The sequence below is a fragment of the Dysidea avara genome, chromosome 8 (assembly GCF_963678975.1).
Source record: "Dysidea avara chromosome 8, odDysAvar1.4, whole genome shotgun sequence".
Taxonomy (NCBI): Eukaryota; Metazoa; Porifera; class Demospongiae; order Dictyoceratida; family Dysideidae; genus Dysidea; species Dysidea avara.
The window spans coordinates 37,458,841-37,482,333 of NC_089279.1; the positions used below are offsets into that span (position 1 = coordinate 37,458,841).

The 23,493-nt window shown below is 38.8% G+C and overlaps 1 protein-coding gene across 3 annotated transcripts in view; it reads left to right on the plus strand.

Moving 5' to 3' along the window:
• The window catches only part of LOC136264625 (uncharacterized), a 144,995-nt gene that overhangs the window by 20,002 nt on the left and 101,500 nt on the right, over window positions 1-23,493 (plus strand). For 2 of the 3 annotated variants that reach the window (XM_066059401.1, XM_066059403.1), the window contains exons 7-12: window positions 2,485-2,667; window positions 3,169-4,109; window positions 19,523-20,418; window positions 22,729-22,841; window positions 23,125-23,270; window positions 23,334-23,479. In XM_066059401.1, coding sequence (XP_065915473.1) covers window positions 2,485-2,667; window positions 3,169-4,109; window positions 19,523-20,418; window positions 22,729-22,841; window positions 23,125-23,270; window positions 23,334-23,479 — 2,425 coding nt within the window. The remainder of the gene's footprint in view (window positions 1-2,484; window positions 2,668-3,168; window positions 4,110-19,522; window positions 20,419-22,728; window positions 22,842-23,124; window positions 23,271-23,333; window positions 23,480-23,493) is intronic. The other variant, XM_066059402.1, reaches the window with a different exon arrangement.

Below are 23,493 nucleotides of genomic sequence, written 5' to 3' on the forward strand. Positions count from 1 at the left end.
CATGCACCCCAGCTATATCAATCATTGTCTGAAAAGTGAAGTATTAATTATGCTTTGTTGTCAGCTATGTTAGGCCCATTGCACAGCATTACGAATCAAGGACTGTTCGAAAAGCACCCCTGCAATCCACGCATGCCACATCAAAAGAAAGAAATGGGTGCACCCCTGTTGTATTAATTATCATCTAAAAAGCAAACTTCATTGTCAGCTATGTTCAACCCATTACACAGCAGTACAAATCAAGAACTGTTTGAAAAGCACCTCTGCAATCAAAGTAGCCACTGTGAAAAATATGGACGATATCTGTTACAAAGGGAAGCGGCATCACGTGTTAGCTACCTCCTAATCGACACTTTTTGCTGTCAGCAAAGATGAATGGGACACAAAGGAGGACACTGGTAAGTCCATGAAGAATGCATCATACATACTGCAGTATGCCAAAAGGCACCTCTCGGGCCAAAGCGATGTCGAACAGTGAAAAAATCAAGCCTGTAGCCTTAGCTTTTGTCAAGTTACACTTGTCTGAAGGCATCGGTCAGTTACTCAGTCAGTAGAAAATTCCGTTAAATATGTTTTAAAAAATTCCGTAGCAACTTGTTGAAAGTGTTTCAGGTCGATCTGAAGACTAGTTTTACCTAACCGATACTGCCTCATCGTCGTCAGGGAAAAGTGAGGCTGATTATTGGGTGATGCTTTTTTTATGGGCCACACCTACTCCTTTGTGGTCCCTACTATACAGTACGATACAGTACTGTATGATAAAGTGATTTTTTGTTCATATATGTCTGTTTTTATTATAGAAGAAACAATAGACCATTAAAATGTAGTACAAAAACCGTCCCTCAGAAATGAAAAAAAAAAGAAGCACTTTGGGATTTTAGTCAACAAGTCTAAAAAGTCACTTTAACACTTTTAATAGTACTTATCCTACTATTCATAGTGTACTTATCCTACTATTCATAGTGTATTTATCCTACTATTCATAATGTACTTTTCCTACTATTCATAGTGTACTTTTCGTACTATTCATAGTGTACTTATACCGCTCAAGTAAAATATAACTGGATCTGTGAAAACCCGAGACAATTGCACAAGCCTAGAATTTACAGTATAAAGCATTGATTACAATGAGTAAAATATCAGCATATGTGACTGAATTTTGGAAAACCGTCGATATATGCACAATAGTACTTTTGTAATAAAATGTATTTAAAAACTATCGGTAAAAAATGCAAGCTCCAGTAAAAGAATTATGCAAGTTTTTAACGCCTCACTGGTGGGTGAATTAAGCCTCCAATGGATAAATCCTGGGCATCATCGTGTTCGCCTGTTCATAGGGAGTACAAAAATCTTTGTTTCATCTCCATACACAAAAGGATTTCAAAGTTACAGACGTTTGTTTACGTTGCGGTGACGAAAGAATTTACCGATGATTGTTTTTCAGTGAATTTGCCTTCCTTCTCAAACACAGAAGCAGGCCTGGGGCAACAACTATACCTTGGTGGATGCACAAATTCATGGCGAACACAATGAGCCAAGATTCAATTCCGTACGCTGTTGTATCAGTAAGTTATGATGGTTTATGTAAGCTACTGTAGATTCTTTTCTCTATAGCTTCTGTACACATCAATTTATTTGCTCATCCGACTGTCTAGTGCTGTATTTCCAACGCAGCTTAACTTATGAAGCTGAAACTTAGCTAGTCCATTCCTCTGTCCCTGTAGAAAACAAAGAACAAATAAAATACATTTTGAAAATTGTGTGGATATCAACGGTTTTCTAAAATTAGGTCACATATTTTTTTTTTTTTAATTCTGACCATAAATTTTTTGAATGTTTTGTACTATAGTGAAGAAAGCTCTAACAATAAAAGCTTAGATGTCATCTTATTTGCTTATACTCAAGAAGAGTTCAAGAATCTTTGTTTTGTTGCAGAAGACAAGTGGATATACTTAAGTTATGGGTGTTTGTTTATGTCCAGTTGAAGTGATAGTATACAATTGATTTTTGCTTTGCTGAAATCGTCTTTGTATATAGTGAAGAAAGGTGATACAAGGATAACCTTACCCCAAAAAATGATTTCCATATTAATTGCGAACAAAATAGTGTGAATTTTAATGCCATTTATTACTGCATTTGTAAGTTAAAATCATGCTGTAATCACCTGTAATGTATTTCTCTACACTTGCTGTACAAATCAATCTTTCATTTGTTTCTACTTTATGGGGCTGTAACTCACACAAAGTTATTGGCATATACGTACAAAGAATACGCTTGGCTAAGTGTACATAAACAAAGAATTTGAAGCTGTGTGATTGTGTCATGTTTTTGCAAATCTGTTTACAAATAACTGTATTATAGACTTGCAATCGACCAATATTTATACTTGTAATATTGTTGCCGATACTGATATAATATTGGTATAATTTGGTGTAGCCATACTGGATATAGGTAGTGCACTAATATATTGGAATATCTATTCAGGTCCTGGTGGATAACAGACATGTGCTGGACAGCTGATGGACTATTATTGGTGTGCATTATAAAGAGAGGCAGCTTACTAATCTTGCCATGTATGGGAGCACCATTACAATTGATTACTACAGGCTGTTCACTGGATATGGGACCTGCCACCTTGCTCCCTCTGCTAACACGTGTCTCTTATGCGTAAGTGTGTTTTGGAATATGTGTGTACACTCTTTGGCCACGTGTGTCATGCAATTATTTGTACAGTAGTTGTTGCTGATAAATATTTGCCGCTTATTGCATTGTTTAGGAAGTTGTATATTTTACTATCAGCAATAGTTTTCTTGATTATAGGTTTTGTTAAGCATATAATTTGCTCTTAATGGCATCTACAGTAGTTCAATAGCAGTTTAATAACACCTGCAGTAGTTTGATAGCACCTGTAGTAGTTCCAGTAGTTTCAGTAGTTCAATAACACCTACAGTAGTATAATATTACAGTATTACTGTTACCATATTTACACTGCACCTTTAATAGTAACTGTACTTGAGTGGTGCAACGATCAGTTTTGAAAGTAATGGCTTCAACATTGTTTTCAAGCTTTAAGTGGTGGTCAAATTTGAATAGTCGCTGCATGCATAGAGTTTACCCACTGACTAGTGTATTCCTATTACAGTATTGCTATACTATTATCCACTTTAGCCCTGTGGCTGATAATGAAGTGTCTGTGTCCTCAGACAGTAGGGATGTGTACAAACAGAGGTTTTCAGTAACTGCACATCCCAGCCAACCACTGATCCTTTGCTCTGATGGATACTTGTTAACAGTGATGGAATTGCCACATAACCTTACCAGCCTTGTGATGTGTTTAACAGAACAGTGTAGAGTGGAGCACAAGTCTGTATCACTTGTTGACCTGTCCAGAAATAGGCTTAGCGATATTAGTAATGTGGTTCACTCTGCAAAGAGGCAGTTTCCCTTTACTGCTAAGAGCTATGATGTGACATCGGATGATCACTCTAAACTGTGCACAGCATTTTGTTTGCTATTAATCAGTGAGCAATTCACCCCCCATCATGGCCATTATCCTTCGCAGGAAGACTGTGGTGATTTAATAACAGCTAGAGATCTGGTATTGGACCTAATTGGTATGGTATCCATGTCAAATCTAGCACCACTAGTACTAAGACTGCTAGAACTAATGCCATTGGACATCTACCATAGTCACTATAACTTGTATGCTGAACTGTTGTCCCACTACCTCCACCTGTGTGTTACTGAACTAGGAGATGTGTTGCATAATAATAGTAGCAGTAGTGAGCTGTTAATGGATAGTTACTGTACAAGAGTGTCCACCATTTTGAGGTTTATACAGTATGTCATAGAGATTGTTAATAGTGAGTACAGCTTGTCTTCCTATGGAGCTGCGTCCAGTAGCTGCTTTTCTTTCCTTTTACCGAGTCTTCGTTGTTTGGTCAAACATACCTACAGTTTTGTTGGTCAATTAAAACGCTTTTCTGAAAAATCAAATATTTCAGAGGTAAAGAGCAGTGTACATGTTTGCTTACAATTGTTGAAGTTTGCTAAACACTGGATCACCTTGCTGACATGTACGAAGGCATCTGATTGCAAACCATTAAAGGGTAAGCACATATACAGTAAATATCATACCACAAGTCTAACCACACCTAGCACAGTCCATACAAACATTATAATCAACAGTTCATAATTTGTGACTGGATTTTGGAAAAACATTCCAAAATCAGATTAGAAGTTTTGAGATAAATGGTTTTAAAGAAATCATAATTTGCCAAAGATAGCAAGCACGCATATGAAATTTTCACAAAAGATGCATCAATCTATTACCTTTCAGGCCACTTCCAGTACTTGTTGAGTTCCCACTAAATAAGATACAAAATGTGAGCAGTTGGAAGAGCGAAGTAGTCACAAAGGGGAGGAGGGTGGGGAGTGGCAGGGTGGGAAAGAGATAGACTTAAAAATGGAGGCAGACCACGATTGAAGACCAGACACAAGTTAGGCAGCAAAATCAACAGAAAATATGTTTTAGTCAACATTAACCGCTAAACCACTGATTCTTGCCAAGCTAGGCCCTTCACAAGGCCTGAAACTGCCATTTGAGCTCTCTACAGCACCCAGAAAAGATGTCTGTTAAAACCAGCCTCAAGTAGTTTGAGTAGTACTGAGGGTCAAATTAGCAGTACGATAGTGTAGCAATCCACTGTAGGTGTTAGTTTGATTTTGCATTTTGGAATGGTTTTGTAAAATCTGATCACATATTTGTATGGGGAAGAGTATCTAACTGTCCCCAGTACAAACATTACAACCAAGGATTTATAATATTTGTATGGGGAAGAGTATCTCAGGGTTAGTGTAAGTACTACAGCCACTATGGCAGTGAAGTTCATGGGTGGATCCAGGGTTTGGAAAAGTGGAGGGGGGTGCACCAGGGTAGTAGGTATATGGAGCAGGGGGTCTGCGGGGTACAGCCCTCCAGAAGCTGAAACTATTTCGTATATCTTGGCTAAAAATTTTGATGTAGAATTGTTTTATGCACAAATATCTGTTTCTAAGTGGACTACATTGATCAAGAGTTGTAGAGGAAAAGTGACAGCCACGAGCAGTTCAGCTAGCTATTAATGAGCCTAAGAATGGCAAACACAAGACCATGTGCATTTCATTTGCAAAATATTCTTAGCAGGCTACGTGTGCCCATGCATGGGATAGTGCTGCAGATGTTTGTTTTCATACTCAGCAACTGTGCAGTAGTTAATAGTGTTACATGTGTTGACTGTTCTATTAGAGTATTTACTGACTGCTCTATTGGAGTATCTCGATCTAATATGTTGTTTTGAGTGATGGGGGGGACATGTCCTTGTGCCCCCCTTGTATCCCTTTTTTGGTTGAAAAGTACAAATTAATAACTCGAATAGAATAGTCATTGAATAATAAAGCTAAATATTTTAAATTTTTTTGAAAACTCTCCCAGATGCATTCTCAGAGCAGCTATTTTATTTTTTCTTGGATGGGGCAGACTCCCTAGAAAAGCATGCTTTGCAAGCTAGTGTTTTGTACATATCTTTAGTGGAAACCCTGACTCTAGCGGCTGACCAGTAAATTGACTGGCTCTGAATGTAACTGTCCCCAGTACAAACATTGCAATCAAAATTGTATGGAGAAGAGTATCTAACTACCCCCAGTTAAGTCCATACAGACATTACAACCAAGAGTTTAATATTACCTATCATCGGCACAAGTGATTTACCTGATATATAAGCACAAGCACGAGGGCCTCTGGCCTGAGTGCTAGTGAGTATATATATCAGGCATATCACAAATGTCTATGTTACAACTAGAAAGTCCACTTGGGTGATTCACTTGCAAGTGTGGGAAACTGTAGCAATGCTTTTCTAGTGTATTCATATTAGGCCATGTAAATTGTGGATAACCTACATAAGAACAATAATAAGAAAAAAATAGGAATTTTAAACTAGAGTAGAGATCAACTAGAATATAGTGCACCAATAAAAAGTATTGAAACAAGCTTGAGTTGGTATCAAGACACACGCTATGTCGTGCGGCCCAAAAATCTGGCACACCACACCGTGAGTATATTGACAAGAAAACACAATTTTCACACATATGTAGCTCTGTGATCCCTTATTACGGTAATAATATTAAAGGGACACTCCGTCGATCAAGCCATTCAAGTGTACATAAACATTGCATCACCTGTCACGTTAACCACGAAGCTGAACACAACTTGACAACACCTTTGTACTCTACAATGGCTTGAAAAAGCAAACCAAGGATACTGTTTCCACCGGTAACTCCATCTGGGTTTTTGGTGTCTTTTCGATTAACGTAACTTCTTGTCTACCAGGAGAGTCCACCATCTTGTGATTCATCCCCAGTTTATCATGAGTCTTCACCTGACGTGTTTGAGGCTGTCCGAGTGCACTGTGCGTGCAAGTCCACTTGCCAAACCCGTAAATGCCCTTGTAAGGAGACTAATAAGTTTTGTACAGTGTGCATCAAATAGGAATCCTGCAAAAACCAGGTGAGCAATGGTGTTGCATCAACACTTATTATTTTCATGTTATCACTTTATTAGCCACCATCTCTAGATGAACCAGGGCCATCGAATAGCCATGGCAGCGATAATAGATTGCAAACTTTACAGGTATTAAAGCTGGCATGTTCAGCTATTGCATGTACTACTTAGGAATTTATCTCAACTCTGTCATCAAACCAATGCCGCAAATTAATCATGGAGGCATACAACAGAGCTGGTGGAATTGAGATGGCCAAGGTCGTTATTGAGATGCCACCGGATAATCCTCAACTACCTAGTGATGGTGTACCTAGCTGGTGTATCTGTGGGAGGTGTTGACCAATTCCAACAACAACTGAGAACACAGTTTGTATGTAAGGACTTTGCGGCGAGTTCTCGCTGATCTCAGTAGCTTCACTGATCTCAGTAGCAGAATTCGCCATTTTCGCTTAATGTACTGCAAAACCCATAGCCAATCTTTGTTACTGCCCTTGTACATAGTTACTGTCAAGAACACTCATTTCTTCTTCGCTGCAAAACATGTTAATTGTCACACACCTTCGCCCTTATTGCTGAGGCCTGTTCTGATTGGTCCACTAATTTTTGTTGCTGTGTCAGCCAGCTCAGCTGCAGAAGCCTTTTATTTATTGCCACTCCTTTGCCATTGTTTTCCTGAAGTGCACAAGTAGCCAACCGTCTTCTACAGTTAGCATCACAGGAATCCATTGTTCCTTTTGCATACATTTATGATCATCACTATGATAATAAACATTTTTTTAATGTGTGGTGCACGCCCTTATCAGCCGGCTTTACTCGATTGATCCATCTTGGGAATGATCATTCCTGCAAGGAAAGAAACAACATGCATGGATTAGCATAAAGGTCTACGGTCGCATACGATCCTTAGTATGGTGCAAGTGATTAAAATTTCGAAGTAGATATAGTACCAGCACCGGTAATATGAACGTAAATGACTATTTTACCGGCACAAGTCCATCATTTACTGGACTATCAAACACACCAGTTGTATCTAGGCGAGCTAAGGTTGGTACGCGTCCAGTATGCCCTGAGCATTCGACTTTAGGGGACGCGTCTAGTAGGTTGCCCCGAGCATTCAACTTTAGGGGACGCGTCTAGTAGGTTGCCAAGCATTCAACTTTAGGGAACACGAAAAGTACTTTTAGCATTAGGGTTAAGGTCGGGTTCATCTTTGGTTTCTTCTTCACTCTTCTTATATAATATCTAATCCAAAACAGCCAAGCTGTAAAAAAAGTGTGCGGCCCTCAAAAAGGCTATGGTGAAAAAAGATGTGAAATCCAAGGTGGCGGCCAAGAAATGGCTGTGATGGTAGGTTAATGGTAAAAATTTTAATAACAACAATTCAGGTGAATTTTGGTGCTGCTTGGTCAATTGACACAAAATTCACCTGAATTGTCGTTATTAAAATTTTTACCATTAACCTACCATCACAGCCATTTCTTGGCCGCCACCTTGGATTTCACTTCTTTTTTCACCATAGCCTTTTTGAGGGCCGCACACTTTTTTTACAGCTTGGCTGTTTTGGATTAGATTTCACTTCTTTTTGTATTTGTATACCCCAAAGCCGGCCTATGGCCTGCTTTGGGACTTTTTTAACCTATTTTTTTTTCTTTACCACAGGAAGAAGAAAAGATGAAGCAGATGTACCTTAAATATTTCTGATTTTATCAGTAAATGTACAAATTATATATATAATACATATATTTATTACAGAACTGTCCATGGTGGTTTCTTTGTAACTGAACACTCTTCAAAGTAACTTCTTCTAGCTGATCTCTCTACAGGGTGATTTGTTTGTAGCTGAACTATCAACAAGGTAACTTCTTCTAGCTGTTCTCTCTACAGGGTGATTTATTTGTAGCTGAATTCTGTACAGGTGATTTTTTTGTTGCTGAGCTCTTTACAGAGTGGTTTCTTTGTAGCTGAACTCTCTACAAGGAAACTTCTTCTAACTGGTCTCTCTACAGGGAGATTTGTTTGTAGCTGAACTCTCTACAGGTGATTTGTTTGCAGCTGAACTATCTAGATGATGGTTTCTTTGTACCTGAACTCTCTACAAGGTAATTTCTTCTAGCTGAACTCTCTACATGGTGGTTTCTTTGTTGCTGAACTCTCTACAAGATAACTTCTTCTAACTGATCTTTCTACAGGGCAATTTGTTTGTGGCAGAATTTTCTACAGGGTGATTTCTTTGCAGCTGAACTCTCTACATGGTGGTTTCTTTGTACTGTAGCTGAACTCTCTACAAGGTAATTTCTTCTAGCTGATCTCTCTACAGGGTGATTTGTTTGTAGCTGAATTCTATACAGGTGATTTGTTTGCAGCTGAGCTCTTTACAGAATGGTTTCTTTGTAGCTGAACTATCTACAAGGTAACTTCTTCTAACTGAACTCTCTACAGGGAAATTTGTTTGCAGCTGAACTCTCTTCATGATGGTTTCTCTGTAGCTGAACACTCTACAAGGTAACTTCTTCTAGCTGAACTCCCTACATGGTGGTTTCTTTGTAGCTGAACTCTCTACAAGGTGACTTCTTCTAGCTGATCTTTCTACAGGGTGATTTGTTTGTAGCTGATTTTTTTACAGGGTGATTTGTTTGCAGCTGAACTCTCTATATGGTGGTTTCTTTGTAGATGAACTCTCTACAAGGTGACTTCTTCTAGCTGATCTCTCTACAGGGTGATTTGTATGTAGCTGATCTCTCTTCATGATGGTTTCTTTGTAGCTGAACTCTCTACGTGGTAACTTCTTCTAACTGAACTCTCTACAGGGAGATTTGTTTGCAGCTGAACTCTCTTCATGATGGTTTCTTTGTAGCTAAACTCTCTACAAGGTAACTTCTTCTAGCTGAACTCCCTACATGGTGGTTTCTTTGTAGCTGAACTCTCTACAGGTGATTTGTTTGCAGCTGAACTCTCCACATGATGGTTTCTTTAAATTTGTAGCTGAACTCTCTACAAGGTAACTTCTTCTAGCTGATCTCTCTACAGGGTGGTTTGTTTGTAGCTGAACTATCTACAAGATAACTTCTTCTAGCTGATCTCTCTACAGGGTGATTTGTTTGTAGCTAAATTCTGTACAGGTGATTTGTTTGCTGCTGAGCTCTTTACAGAATGGTTTCTTTGTAGCTGAACTCTCTACAAGGTAACTTCTTCTAACTGAACTCTCTACAGGGAGATTTGTTTGCAGCTGAACTCTCTTCATGATGGTTTCTTTGTAGCTGAACTCTCTACAAGGTGACTTCTTCTAGCTGATCTTTCTACAGGGTGATTTGTTTGTAGCTGAATTCTGTACAGTTGATTTGTTTGCAGCTGAGCTCTTTACAGAATGGTTTCTTTGTAGCTGAACTCTCTACAAGGTAGCTTCTTCTAGCTGATGTCTCCACAAGGTCACTAGTTTGTAGCTGAACTTTCTACATGGTGGTTTCTTTATAACTGAACTATCTACAAGGTAACTTCTTCTAGCTGATCTTTCTACAGGGTGATTTGTTTGTGGCTGAACTCTCTACAAGGAAACTTCTTCTAGCTGATCTCTCTACAGGGAGATTGGTTTGTAGCTGAACTCTCTACAGGTGATTTGTTTGCAGCTGAACTCTCCACATGATGGTTTCTTTGTAGTGAACTCTCTACAAGGTAACTTCTTCTAGCTGATCTCTCTACAGGGTGATTTGTTTGTAGCTGAACTATCAAGCTGATCTCTCTACAGGGTGATTTGTTTGTAGCTGAATTCTGTACAGGTGGTTTGTTTGCAGCTGAGCTCTTTACAGAATGGTTTCTATGTAGCTGAACTCTTTACAAGGTAACTTCTTCTAGCTGATGTCTCTACAGGGTCACTAGTTTGTAAATGAATTCTCTACATGGTGGTTTCTTTGTAACTGAACTCTCTACGAGGTAACTTCTTCTAGCTGATCTTTCTATAGGGTGATTTGTTTGTAGTGGAATTCTGTATAGGTGATTTTTTTTGCAGCTGAGCTCTTTACAGAATGGTTTCTTTGTAGCTGAACTCTTTACAAGATAACTTCTTCTAGCTGATGTCTCTACAGGGTCACTAGTTTGTAAACGAATTCTCTACATGGTGGTTTCTTTGTAACTGAACTCTCTACAAGGTAACTTCTCCTAGCTGATCTCTCTACAGGGAGATTTGTTTGTAGCTGAACTCTCTACATTGTGGTTTCTTTGTAGCTGAACTCTCTACAAGGTAACTTCTTCTAGCTGATCTCTCTATAGGGCGATTTGTTTGTAGCTGAACTCTCTACATTGTGGTTTCTTTGTAGCTGAACTCTACAAGGTGATTTCTTCTAGCTGAATTATCTCTTTCTATAGTTGCATGAATTCCCTACAAGGTAACTTCTTCTAGCTGATCTCTCTACAGGGTGAATTGTTTGTGGCTGATCTCTCTACAGGGTGACTTGTTTGTAGCTGATCTCTATACAGGTTACTTGTTTCTAGCTGATCTCTTGAATTCTCTTTGGGTGACTGCTCTATTAGGATGACTGCTCTATTAGAGTATCTCGATCTCGCACTTGCTACACCAAGTTGGATTTCGTGTTATAACTCCGTGGCTTTAAGTCTGATTCTTCTACACCATTGAAGAGCCTTTCTAAGATGATAACTCCATCTGTACAGCGATTTTCAAAGAATTACCCCAACGGTTTATCTGGTAGGCGTGGCAAGCAGTCGTTTTTTATTAGCTAATCTCGATTGCATAATTGTTACACACTGTTGGTTTTTTCGTTGTATCTTTTCTGGTTTTTAGCTTGATTTCTTTCAAACCACAAAAGGTTTGAGGTTCAATAGTTAACCTATTCACCCACCGATTTTCAGCTTCTTCCCATACGCGGTTTACCCTGTAGGCGTGACAACATATTGGTGTTATTTTTCGTGAATAATCGCTCATAACTCTTTGCCTGTTTATCGTATTCCAGCCAAAGTTGGTACAGAGATGCGCCTTTATACCCCCCTTCTGTGTGCCAAATTTCAAGGCGATCGGATATGACGTTCGCGTTTTATAGCAGTTTTTGTAAGTGTGCGAAAAGAGGAAGAAAAATAAGAAGAAAAAAAAAACAAAGAAACTAAGCCAATTTTTGAAGTCGCATATCTCGGGAACGCTTGAAGCGATTTCGCTCAAATTTGGAATGTGGGGTGCTGAAGTTGGAGGGAATGTCCACAGCAAAAATTGTCTTGTTTCATCAAGGCAGCACAGAGCTACGGAGGTGCGAAAATTGCGTTTTCTTTCTTCCTGTCAATATATACTCACGGGTGTTACGCGCCGGCTTCTTGGGCCGCACGACACACTACCGTGTGTCTTGATATAGAACTCACTTCAGTTGGATGTGTGTGTGGATGGGTGTGTGGAGGTGGGTAGCTGCAGCGCCAGTGGTACAGTGGTTACAAGTGTGGACTATGGGTACGGACCTACCACAAACCCAGGTTCAAGCCCCAGCTCAGTAAACTTTGTTTTTTTGCTTTCTTATGTTTTTGTCTAAGTTTTTTTAAATGCATGTGACTGCCGACAGTATATAACCTACCTTAAAATTTTGCTTATAAAAGGGCGTGGCACCTGTTTTGCTCACGAATATTCATCCCAAATGAACCCTTGTGAGCAAAACGGGTGCCACACCCTTAAATTAGCGACTTTTTATCACTTGAATTTGTACGAGACAACATTGCATTGGAGCGGTACAGTATAATATTATGCTAAGTATGCGTAATAGCTAGTGACACGATTGATAATTAATAGTAATTTGACTTCCATAATATGCATCATGATACGAATAGTAATGTAATCCGAAACGTAAAGTTTTTTTATGAAGCTTACTGTAGCTACAAGCTGCCAAAAATTTGTTTTAATTTCTTCGTTTTTTCTTATTTTCACTCACTTTGCAAAATCTACCATAAAACACTAATGCGTGCTCCTATCAGGCTGAAATTTGGCACACTTAAAGGGCTCATTAAAGCGGATCTCACATTCACAGAGTTATGACCAATTATTCCCATAAAGTAAGATTGAACTTCTGTCATGCCCACAGGGTAAACGCCTTGAAGGAATGGGCTGAAAATTGCGAAGTAGCCATCGTAGGAGTACCTTTTTGTGATTTGGAAGGAATCCAGGTAAAAGGCTATCGAGATATGACACAAAACCCAACCTGTGTCACAATTACACAATCGAGTTTTATGAAAAAAAACAACTATTAGTTTTCATGCCTATTAGGCAAACTGTTTAGAGCAATGAGCTGAAAATCGGTGTGTAGCTGGAATAGTCATCATAGAAAGTCCTTGTAGTAGTACAGAAGAATCGGATTACAAACCACAGAGTTTTGATTTGAAACTGAATTACATGTAGCAAAGGCAAGATCGAGATACTGTAATAGAACAGTCACCATGCACCTACAAATAAATTGCTCTAGCAATTTAGTCACCCTGTAGGGAGATCAGCTTGAAACCAATTCACCCTGTGGAGCTCAGCCGCAAATAAATCACCTTGTACAGAGTTCAGCTACAAGCAATTAAGTCATCCTGTAGAGAGCTCAGCTAGAAATAAGTCACCCTGTAGAGAGATCTGATTCAGCTAAAAACAAATCACCCTGTAGAGAGTTCAGCTAGAAAAAACTCACCCTGTAGAGATATCAGCTACAAAAAGTCACCCTGGTGATACTTACCCTGTAGAAAGATCAGCTACAAACAAATTACTTGGTAGAAAATTCAGCTACAAACAAATCACCCTGTAGATAGATCAGCTAGACACAAGTTACCCTCTAGAGAGATGAGCTAGAAATAATTTACCCTGCATACAGAGAGATCAGTTATATAGAACCAAGTAACCATGTAGAGAGTTCAGCTACAAATAAAAATCACCAAGTCTGCTTTGAATGTCTTTCTTCTTTCTCTGTAGTAAAGGAAAAAAAACACAGGTTAAAATAATCCCAAAGCCGGCCATAAGACAGCTTTGGTGTAAAAAAGTAGTGATATCTAATCAAAAACAGCCAAACTGTAAAAATGGTGCGGCCCCCAAAAAGGGTCTTTGCACCAAATTCACCTGAATTGTCATTATTAATATTTTTACGATTAACCTACCATCACAGCCATTTCTTGGCCGCCACCTTGGATTTAACATTTTTTTTCACCATGGCCTTTTTGGGGGCTGCACCTTTTTTACAGTGTGGCTGTTTTTGATTAGATATTATGACAGCAAATTACTTTAACACAAAAAGAAGTGAATATCCGTACTGTGCTGTGGAGTTTCCGTAATTGAAATGCACAGTAGGGATATTCACTTCTTTTTGTGCTACAGTAATTTGCTGTCATAATATACCAACTCAAGCTACGTTTTATTGGTGCACTATATTCTTTGTTTCTGTTCTTTTTATAGAACTGGTGATCAATCTATGTAACTAGTTTGTTTCATAAAGATGATTTGATGTAGCTATGGGAAGTCAGATTTTTTTTTGTTGAACATAAACTGTAATTTTGCACATAGATTGGTGTGCTGATATTCTACAACAATTGATTTAATTGATTTATACGTCTTATATGGTTTAAGACAAGTGTACAGGAAATATATAAGTGACCTAGATGCAGGGGTACCAAGCTTTAAAGCAGCTGGAGCCCTAGCAAGGCAAACGCATACACGCACATGCACACACACACACACACACACACACACACACACACACACACACACACACACACACACACACACACACACACACACACACACACACACACACACACACACACACACACACACACACACACACACACACACACACATACACACAAGAAACAAAACACACACATACATCAATTATTATGCTAAATTAATTAGATCTGACAGATCCCATAGATCTGAGGAGTGAGCACTAAAAAGTCTGTCAGTATGAGCAGGATATTGCAATTCTGGCAGCTTGATCAAACAACGGCTTTATGGTAACTTGTATGCACGAGATAGGTTGGTCAGCATCGCAGGTGTATGCCCTGAGCAACCAATCTCAATTGTAACAAGCTGGGAATACAGGCCAGTACATCAGTATTCATAGAATGAAATAACTTAGTACAAAGAACTTACACAGTAAAGCAGCGCGAAAGGTGCCAAATAATCAGCACGTCTCTGCCCTACTTTACTAAGAATAAGTTTTTATCCACCCGTTGTCTGGAACAGTTAGTTGAACTCAGACACATGAGACTAATCAGCACATGCCTGTTCTACTTTGCTAAGAATGAGTTATTATCCACCCATCATCTGGAACAGTCAGTTGAACTCAAACACATGAGAAACAAACAATTAACAGTGTTCATAGAATGAAATACCTTAGTACAAAGAACTTAAACAACAAAGCAGTGTGTTAAGAAATGCAAGTGATTAAACTGTGCCAACTAATCAGCATGTGCCTGTTCTACTTTGCTAAGATCCTCCACCCATCATCTGGAACAATCAGTTGAACTCAAACACACAAGAAACAAACATACTGGTCAGTACAGAAAGTCCAGCAGCACGTACTAAATAAATTTATAGCACTAATGCGCTATTGTGAAAAATGAACACCTTGTGTTGTCAGCGAAAAGAACTGGGTACAAAGGAAAGTCCATGATGCATGCATTGTACATACTGCGGTTGGTGAAAAGGCACATCTTGGGACGAAGCGACACCGAACAGTGAAGAAATCAAGCTCATAGCTATATCCATTGTCGAGTTATACTTGGCTGAAGGCATCAGTTAGTCAGAATAAAATTCTGTTAAATCAAAAATTTAAAAAATTCCATAGCAACTTTTTGGAAGGGTTTGGGGTTAATCTGAAGACATTTTTGGGCTTGGCTGTGTCTAACCAATACTGTCAAGTTGTCATGAAGGGAAATTGAGGCTGGTTTTAGGGTGTTAGGCTGGAAAATCCCAGTTCTACATGATCCCTATTATACAGTATGGTAGTACTGTATGATAATGACAAGTAGTACCGAGGTCAGGTGTAAGTGTATCAACACAAGCATGCAGAAAGCTTAGGTTGTGGGTGTGCAATTAAGCCTAGAAAGAGCTCATAACAATGTTAATGATGCTTTTTTAAACTTTACTAGCCGTGAATCAACTAAAGTTGTGAATATAGTATGTTTGCTACACTAATGATTTAATCCATTAAGTGCCACACCCTGTGCTATACATGACATTGTGCCAGGTGTCTATTATCAGTTGAAACAGCAATATCTATATATAAAACTTAAAAGCCGTCTGTCCGTCTGACTGTCACGCCGGTTACTCACTAAACTTGGTGCGAATCGACACAGTCTGTGTTGATAATGAAGCACTCATCATCCGCTACTCTAAGATTGTTATCACAAGTTCACACATGCTTCTGTTCGTTTTCTACAGCACGTAGAAGGCCAAGGTGTAGAGAAAACTTGAACAACATTCCTTTGAAAACCACAGCACATACTGTTTCAGTGGTAGAATGCATGACTAGCATGTAAGAGGTTAGATAGAACAAAAAGGTGCATCAAAAAGATAAAAGATCCCAAAAGTGAAAAAAAAGTTATGACCTAGGTAGGATTGAACCCAGGTTGGTTACAATAACTTGGTTAAGGGAGGTGCACAAATCGCCTGTGGTTTTGACAGGAATGTAGTTCAACTTTTGACAGGAATGTAGTTCAACTTTTCAGTGATCCTACTCTACACCAGTGCCTTCATTGCCCTATAAAGAGCAAACAAAAGCATGTATTGATTTGCTACAACAACAACACTCGAGTTGCTAGTTTAATTTTGCTAAAGTCCCGAGTCAATATGTGCTTTGCATGCCAAGATACAATGAACTACAAGTCGCGTTATAAAAAGGTGTGCACAAAAAGGTACTGAGTAGAAAGAAAAAAAAGTGCCAACACAACGCACTTCTGTTGCAAGTGTTCATCTAAAAACTCTTATGTTCAGTTTCTCAGCACTGGCACTTAACTGCCTCACACTCTTGGGATAGGGCAGGCAAATTGCCAACATATTTGTCCATCTGTGTGTTGGTCCAGTATGTTCTATTAGAGTAGGTAAAAGCTTCTTTCACCAGTATCCAGAATATCTACATCTTTATTTTAAGCACATAGGTGTGCACTGACATGTAAAACTGTTTGTTCAGATTTACTTCATTACTGCTGTAGTAAATAGGCAGCTTGCATGATTGGACAGATACTACTGTGCATCTGAAAAATGATAATACTGGAACCATGCAAATACCGTAGTTTACATTGAGGAACTGCATCTGACCTGGCACAACTGTTTCACTATAATCATGCTTACGTGCTTTCACTGTGCATTACCTTAATAAAAGCTGAGATTTTGTATGGCAAGAGGTATATGTATCACTGCAACATCAGAACTGAAAGTGCATTGCATAGCACAAGTTCTGAACCTTTGCTTGCCATGTAGTAACTTTAATTGCACATTGTGTTGGCTTTATGCCCAAGTTCATTTCTCTTTGTGACAGTCGGTAAAGTAAACATCATGTAGAAACTGAAACTGTACCATGTGTACACCACCTGTAATGTAGGTGTACATTGCCTTAGCTTTAACTAATTAGCCTTGCATGCTCATTATTTCACTATAAGTACTGCAAAAGGATCGTGTACTTTAAAGATCACCCTGTAGAGAGTTCAGCTAGAAACAATTCACCCTGTAGAGAGATCAGCTAGAAAAAGTCATCCTGTAGAGAGATCAGCTAGAAGGATCACCTTGTAGAGAGTTCAACTACCAACAAATCACCCTGCAGATAGTTCAGTTACAAACAAGTCACCCTGTAGAGAGATCAGCTAGAAGAAGTTACCTTGTAGAGAGTTCAACTACAAAGAAACCACCATGTAGAGAGTTCAGATGCAAACAAATCATCTGTAGAGAGTTCAGCCAGAAACAAGTTCACCCGGTAGAGAGATCAGCTAGAAACAAGTCACCCTGTAGAGATATCAGCTAGAAACAAGTCACCCTGTAGAGAGATCAGCTAGAAACACATCATCTTGTAGAGAGTTCAGTTGCAAACAAATCACCCTGTAGAGAGTTCAGCCACCCTGTAGTGAGTTCAACTAGAACAAGTCACCTTGTAGAGAGTTCAGCTACAAAGAAACCACCATGTATAGAGTTCAGCTGCAAACAAATCACCCTGTAGAGAGTTCAGCTAGAAACAAATCATCCTGTAGAGAGTTCAGCTAGAAGCAAATCACCCTGAAAAGAGTTCAGCTACAAACAATGAGAGTTTCAGCAACAGTTCAGTTATGTAAGAAGTCACCTTATTAACTACTGTAACAGTATGTGATAATCATCATTCAATGTTTAATCCAACAACTGAATGTGTTACTGTATAATACTCTCAATAGCAGCTTGACGTATTATATTGAAATACGTCAAGCGATTAGCCAATAGAATTAGTATTACACTTGTTTGTCAAGGTCCCATGACAAATATCTGTAATACTAATTTGATTGGCTAAAATAGTGTGGTGTGTTTATATTAGACCGATTTGACAACTATTGTCACCATAGTGATATATGCCTCCAAGGTATGACACAATATGGTTGCTTAGCAATGGTTGCTAGGTAACCGTTGCTAAAGTAAAAGTCATTTTGAGACCATAGCAACGGTTGCCAGGCAACGATTGCTAAATGTGATTGGACTTTTGCAGTGGTTATTTTTTGAATTTCTGTCGCCCAGTAACAGTTGCTATGGTTGTCGGATTAATTTGCAATAGGACGGATGGCTGTGGTATTCGGGATTAATAGTTCTCGCATTGTAAACAGGAAGGAAATAGTGCTCAGCTTAGCCTCGCACTATTTTACTCCTTCCTGTTTACAATGCTCGCACTATTAATCTCAAATACCACAGCCATCCATCCTATTACATATACAAATATACAAATATTTCATCAGACAAAAGCTATACACACAATTACTTCCTTTGTTCCACAATTCCTGCAGAAAAGCAAAAAAAACAAGTTAAAAGGAAGCACCAAAGCCATATGGCCAGCTTTGTGGCTTGCAATACAAAAAGAAGTGATATCTAAACCAAAACAGCCAAGCTGTAAAAAAAGGGTGTGGCCCCCAAAAAGCCAGGGTGAAAAAAGATGTGAAATCCAAGGTGGTGGCCAAGAAATGGCTGTGATGGTAGGTTAATAGCAAAAATTTTAATTACGACAATTCAGGTGAATTTGGTGCTGAATCCTAGTGGAGGAGGCAATGCAAAATTCACCCGAATTGTCGTAATTAAAATTTTTGCCGTTCACAGCCATTTCTTGGCCGCCACCTTGGATTTCACATCTTTTTTCACCCTGGCCTTTTTGGGGGCTGCACTCTTTTTTTACAGCTTGGCTGTTTTGGTTTAGATTAATTTTACAACTTGCAAAATGGTCGCACTATGATATCATCACTTTTTGTTGTAGTTAACTCTGCTTTACTTGGACGCGCACTTTTTTTACAGCTATAAGCTGTTTTGGGTGGGATATATATGTATCACATACTTCCTCCTAGGGGGGAATATCTTTGATATACTTCTTCTGTTTTTCCTTAATTCATTCCTGAGCACAGCAGTGCTATATGGCATTTATGCACGTTCTCTTTCCTTTAAAGTAAGGTGTGAAAGTGGTACATTAATATTTGTATGGGGGAGAGTCCCGGTATAGCCTGTACAAACAACCCACTGTCCCCAGTATAACTTGTACAAACACACTATCCCCATGCAGTATATCCTGTACAAACACATTGTCCCCAGTATAACCTGTACAAACACACTCTCCCTAGTATATCCTGTACAAACACACTGTCCCCAGTATATCCTGTACAAATACACTTTGCTAAGTTCATCTTTGAGAAAATTACTGTTGATAGAGAGTGATAAGGTCAAGCCTTTTATTCTGAGAACAGAGGTGTTACAGTGTGTTAGATATTCTTTCCCCCATACAGCTAGTAACCCTTGATATCATGTTTTAATATTTCCAGCAGGTGTAGTGCTACACATGCAGGGTAGACAGTTGGCTGCTACACAAGCTCTTGAACAGTGTCATAAGGAGTTACCTGCAGAGCCACCACACACAGTACCATATGACTTGTATACTGACACAGTGTCCTCAGATGTCACCACTATGTGCCTGTTGTGTCATAGATTAAGCCACTATAACATCAAGGAAGCTATAGACCTAGCCCACTCCTTCATCTCAGAAAGACATGACATTACCAGTCATAACATAGGTGCTAATGTGTGTATTACATCACCCAGTGGACTGGCTATTGTCCAGTGTCTAGCTAAACTGATGTTTTCTTATTTTGTGAATAACCCACTATACATTCCCTTCTTGTCTTCCATTGGTGCATCTGTTGACAATAAGTACCAGGAACTAGATCGGATGAAGGTGACTAGAACTGTAACTGAACAAGACTTGTCATTACTATGGCATCCTGATCATGCTTTGAAGTTACTGCTGCTCTCTGGACTGTGGGAAGAAGTGATACAATTCCCACTATTACTTGGTGACTGGAAGAAAGCATTCTTACTAATAGTTTCATTCCGTGAAATACAACATTGTTTTGAAACTTGTTTACAAGCTAAACTAGATGACAGTTTAGGGCACAGGTTAATGTTTGATCAAATTAATAGCTTGTTTCATAGCAGAACTGTTAAAGCTGTACCACTACACAGTGATGAGATGTTAACTGAAGTTACCAGTATGATCCACACAGCTGCTTTGTGTAGCATTGATGCTGTGCTAGTGCAATTGTGTTATAGGTGTCTAGAAGATATTGTTGATACTGTACACAATATGGATGTGTTTGTACCTCATGGGGTGCACCTACCTTCTCCACCTGTCTACTGTCCTCAACCTTCAGTGGATGACTGTGTAAGTTGTGAAATGTGTAGGCCTGATTGTGTAGGCATATTTGTGTAGGCCTCCTGAGGTGACTGTTATCAAACAGTACGGTTCCCCCCTAATATGATGTGCACTGCTAAAAATGCCACATCTAAAAGCCATCATAGAAATATCATATGGGACCAAAATCACCTTTATGGAATAGTCTCAACATCAAATACAGCGTTAAAAAACAAGAAAACACTTACAGGTGGCTGGATAATTGTTAAACCTCAAGTTTTTGTCTGCCGGCCTGCCAGCCTGCCAGCCTCACTGACCACAGTTGCAAGGTTTTATGCCATGACAACAAAGTTACGGGTAGGATGTGCCTTTTGTCATTCCGATGAATGTCTGCCTTCTGTGCTTTGCTATTCCTTTTATCTTGGATTAAACGGTTCTTCTTCATTCCAGGAACCATATGAAGGCATTTTGTACACTTTCATTTAAAGAGTGTATTTAGATGCCACAAAACTACAGTAGGCTGCAAAAAAATTTATGTTTCATAATTGTAATTACGCTGTAGTAGCGTAATTACAAAAGCGTAATTACAAATTATGTTCTATTGGTAACTATGAATATATTGTAAATATGGCTGGTGAAAAACCACTTTTTTGCATAATTATGAATTACGGTCAAAATGTAATTACAGTACAAACATGTGTAATTACTTAGTAATCACACTGTAATTACAATTACGAAATGTAAACTTTTTTTTGCAACCTACTGTATTTGAGGTGCTTAATGGACTGTAGTACCCCTGGTAGTATTGAGTAGTAGCTTATAAAACAATTGTAATGAGCCCTGCACCCTAAAACAACCAGAACACACCACCACACTTCTAATGATCAGTGTTGAGGCCATGCACTTCAACAGTCTAGCTTTGTAGAAAGCAAGGTATTGTACTACACCCCCAGCTTAATCTACTTTGTAGCTGAGTAGCAGGATCGAGATACTCTAATACAGCAGTCACAGTAACACATCTACTTTATAGCTATGATCTAACAAAAAAGCTAACAACTTTAGTAAAAGAAATAAAAAAATATGAAGTAGGGTTCCAGTGATAAAATGTAATAAAACAAGAGATGATGGTAACTATGAAGGAGAATCCCTACTTTGGCATTGAAAAGATGGTGATAACATACCAATTTAGGAATTTTCTTACATTGCTACAATGCCAAGTAGTCCCCATAGCTACCATAATTTTTTGTTTCACTACTTTTTATCGCTGGAACCCTATATCCTTCATTTTTAAAGTAATAATTTTTTATTGCACTAGTATTAGAGTAGCTTCTCAGGAATTGTGCTATGTAATAATTAGACTTCAGACCACAGGAGTCTAAGTAATTTAATGATTTGATGGCCCTGTGTCGTGGCACCTGAGCGAAGCGAAGGCACTGCTACAGGGCCTGAGGATTACTAAATTACTTAGACCCCTGTGGTCTAAAGTCTAAGTTATTTAGACCCTTCATGTAGTTGTAGTACCTTAACACTGTTGATAGCTGCTTGTAACAGAGAAATGTAGCGTTCATTAGTAGAAACAAGCCATTACTCCACCATTTAAAATTAATTTCCAGGTGGCGATGCGTTGCCAACGCTACTGTGTAATAAACATGAAAAGGGTCTAAGTAAACATGAAAAGGGTCTAAGTAACTTAGTCACCTCTAGGCATGAGACTATTATACTCCAAAAATTGAGCATTATGCTTTTGAGCAGTGCTCAAAAAATCACCTATTATGCTTTTGAGAATTGCCCATTATTCCCAAAATTATTCCACCATAATTAGCTAGTAATGCCAGTTTATTGCTGTATCAGACCATTTTCATTGATATTTATATTTCCAATAGTCTTGAATTTTTAAGCTGGTTGTTGTATTGGAGTATTTCGTTTCAATGAATAATATTGAGTGACTGTTCTATTAGAGTTTCTGACTGCTCTATTAGAGTATTTCGATCTTTCATAACGGAATTGTGCCATCTGCAGATTTTCCTACTGTTAAAGCTTTATAATCACCTCAAAATGCTAGCATAATTCCTGATTCCCACACATATCTATTGTGCTTGAAATTATGCCGGCATAATCGCCGCATCCCTAGTCACTTCCAAAATCCACCAAATCCACCACAAATAGGGTCTAACTACGTATTAGTCAAACATTTGGTTACTGTTCTATTAAAGCCATTCATCAACAATTGTATGTGTATTTGGTACCATATGTGAATAATGTAGTGATCCATCTATGTACATATCATGACTGATTAATAATCCATTTTCCTACTGATCTCTAACACTATACCCTGCCCAGGTGGTGAAGCTCAACCCAAAAGAGTGGAGTCAACGACAGTTGTTATATCAGAAAGTACAACAACTACTGTTCTTGTTCAAAGCATCTCACTCACTGGTTCCCTGTATTAAATGGTATGCGCGTGTGCACACACACATACACACAAACACATACAGTATGCACAATGGGTGCATGCACGGCACGCATACACACACTCACACACACAAAATGCACCCACAAACTACACCACACACACACACACACACACACACACACACACACACACACACACACACACACACACACACACACACACACACACACACACACACACACGTACACACACTTAACACACTGCTGTAGTATGCTAGATGCACACAGTTTGTGGGTCTAATTTGCTACTTGTATTCATTGTAGTTATATATTGGGTATAATTGCTGTCAGTGAGCAAGAAGACATCTTTTGTGGTGTTCCAGTGATGAGTAGTCCTACTATACTTATGGCTACTGTAATGGAGTCGTTAAGGAGTAGAGCAGAAATGGGCTTTGACCTATTTCAAGATGGTTAGCTACTTGTTTGTCTTGATGCTGTTTATAAGTACATTAAATCACTATACTATTTGACAGATGAGGATAGTGATGATTGTCCCCATTCTGCTAAACTGTTACTGGCTATCTTCAGGCAATTGTGTGCTATTCTATGGTACTTACATGTGCGAGATAATGCCAGCTTGTGGTTTAGAAAGGTGCAGACTTTAGCTGGCAGAAGTCAGGTAATTATTTTGAT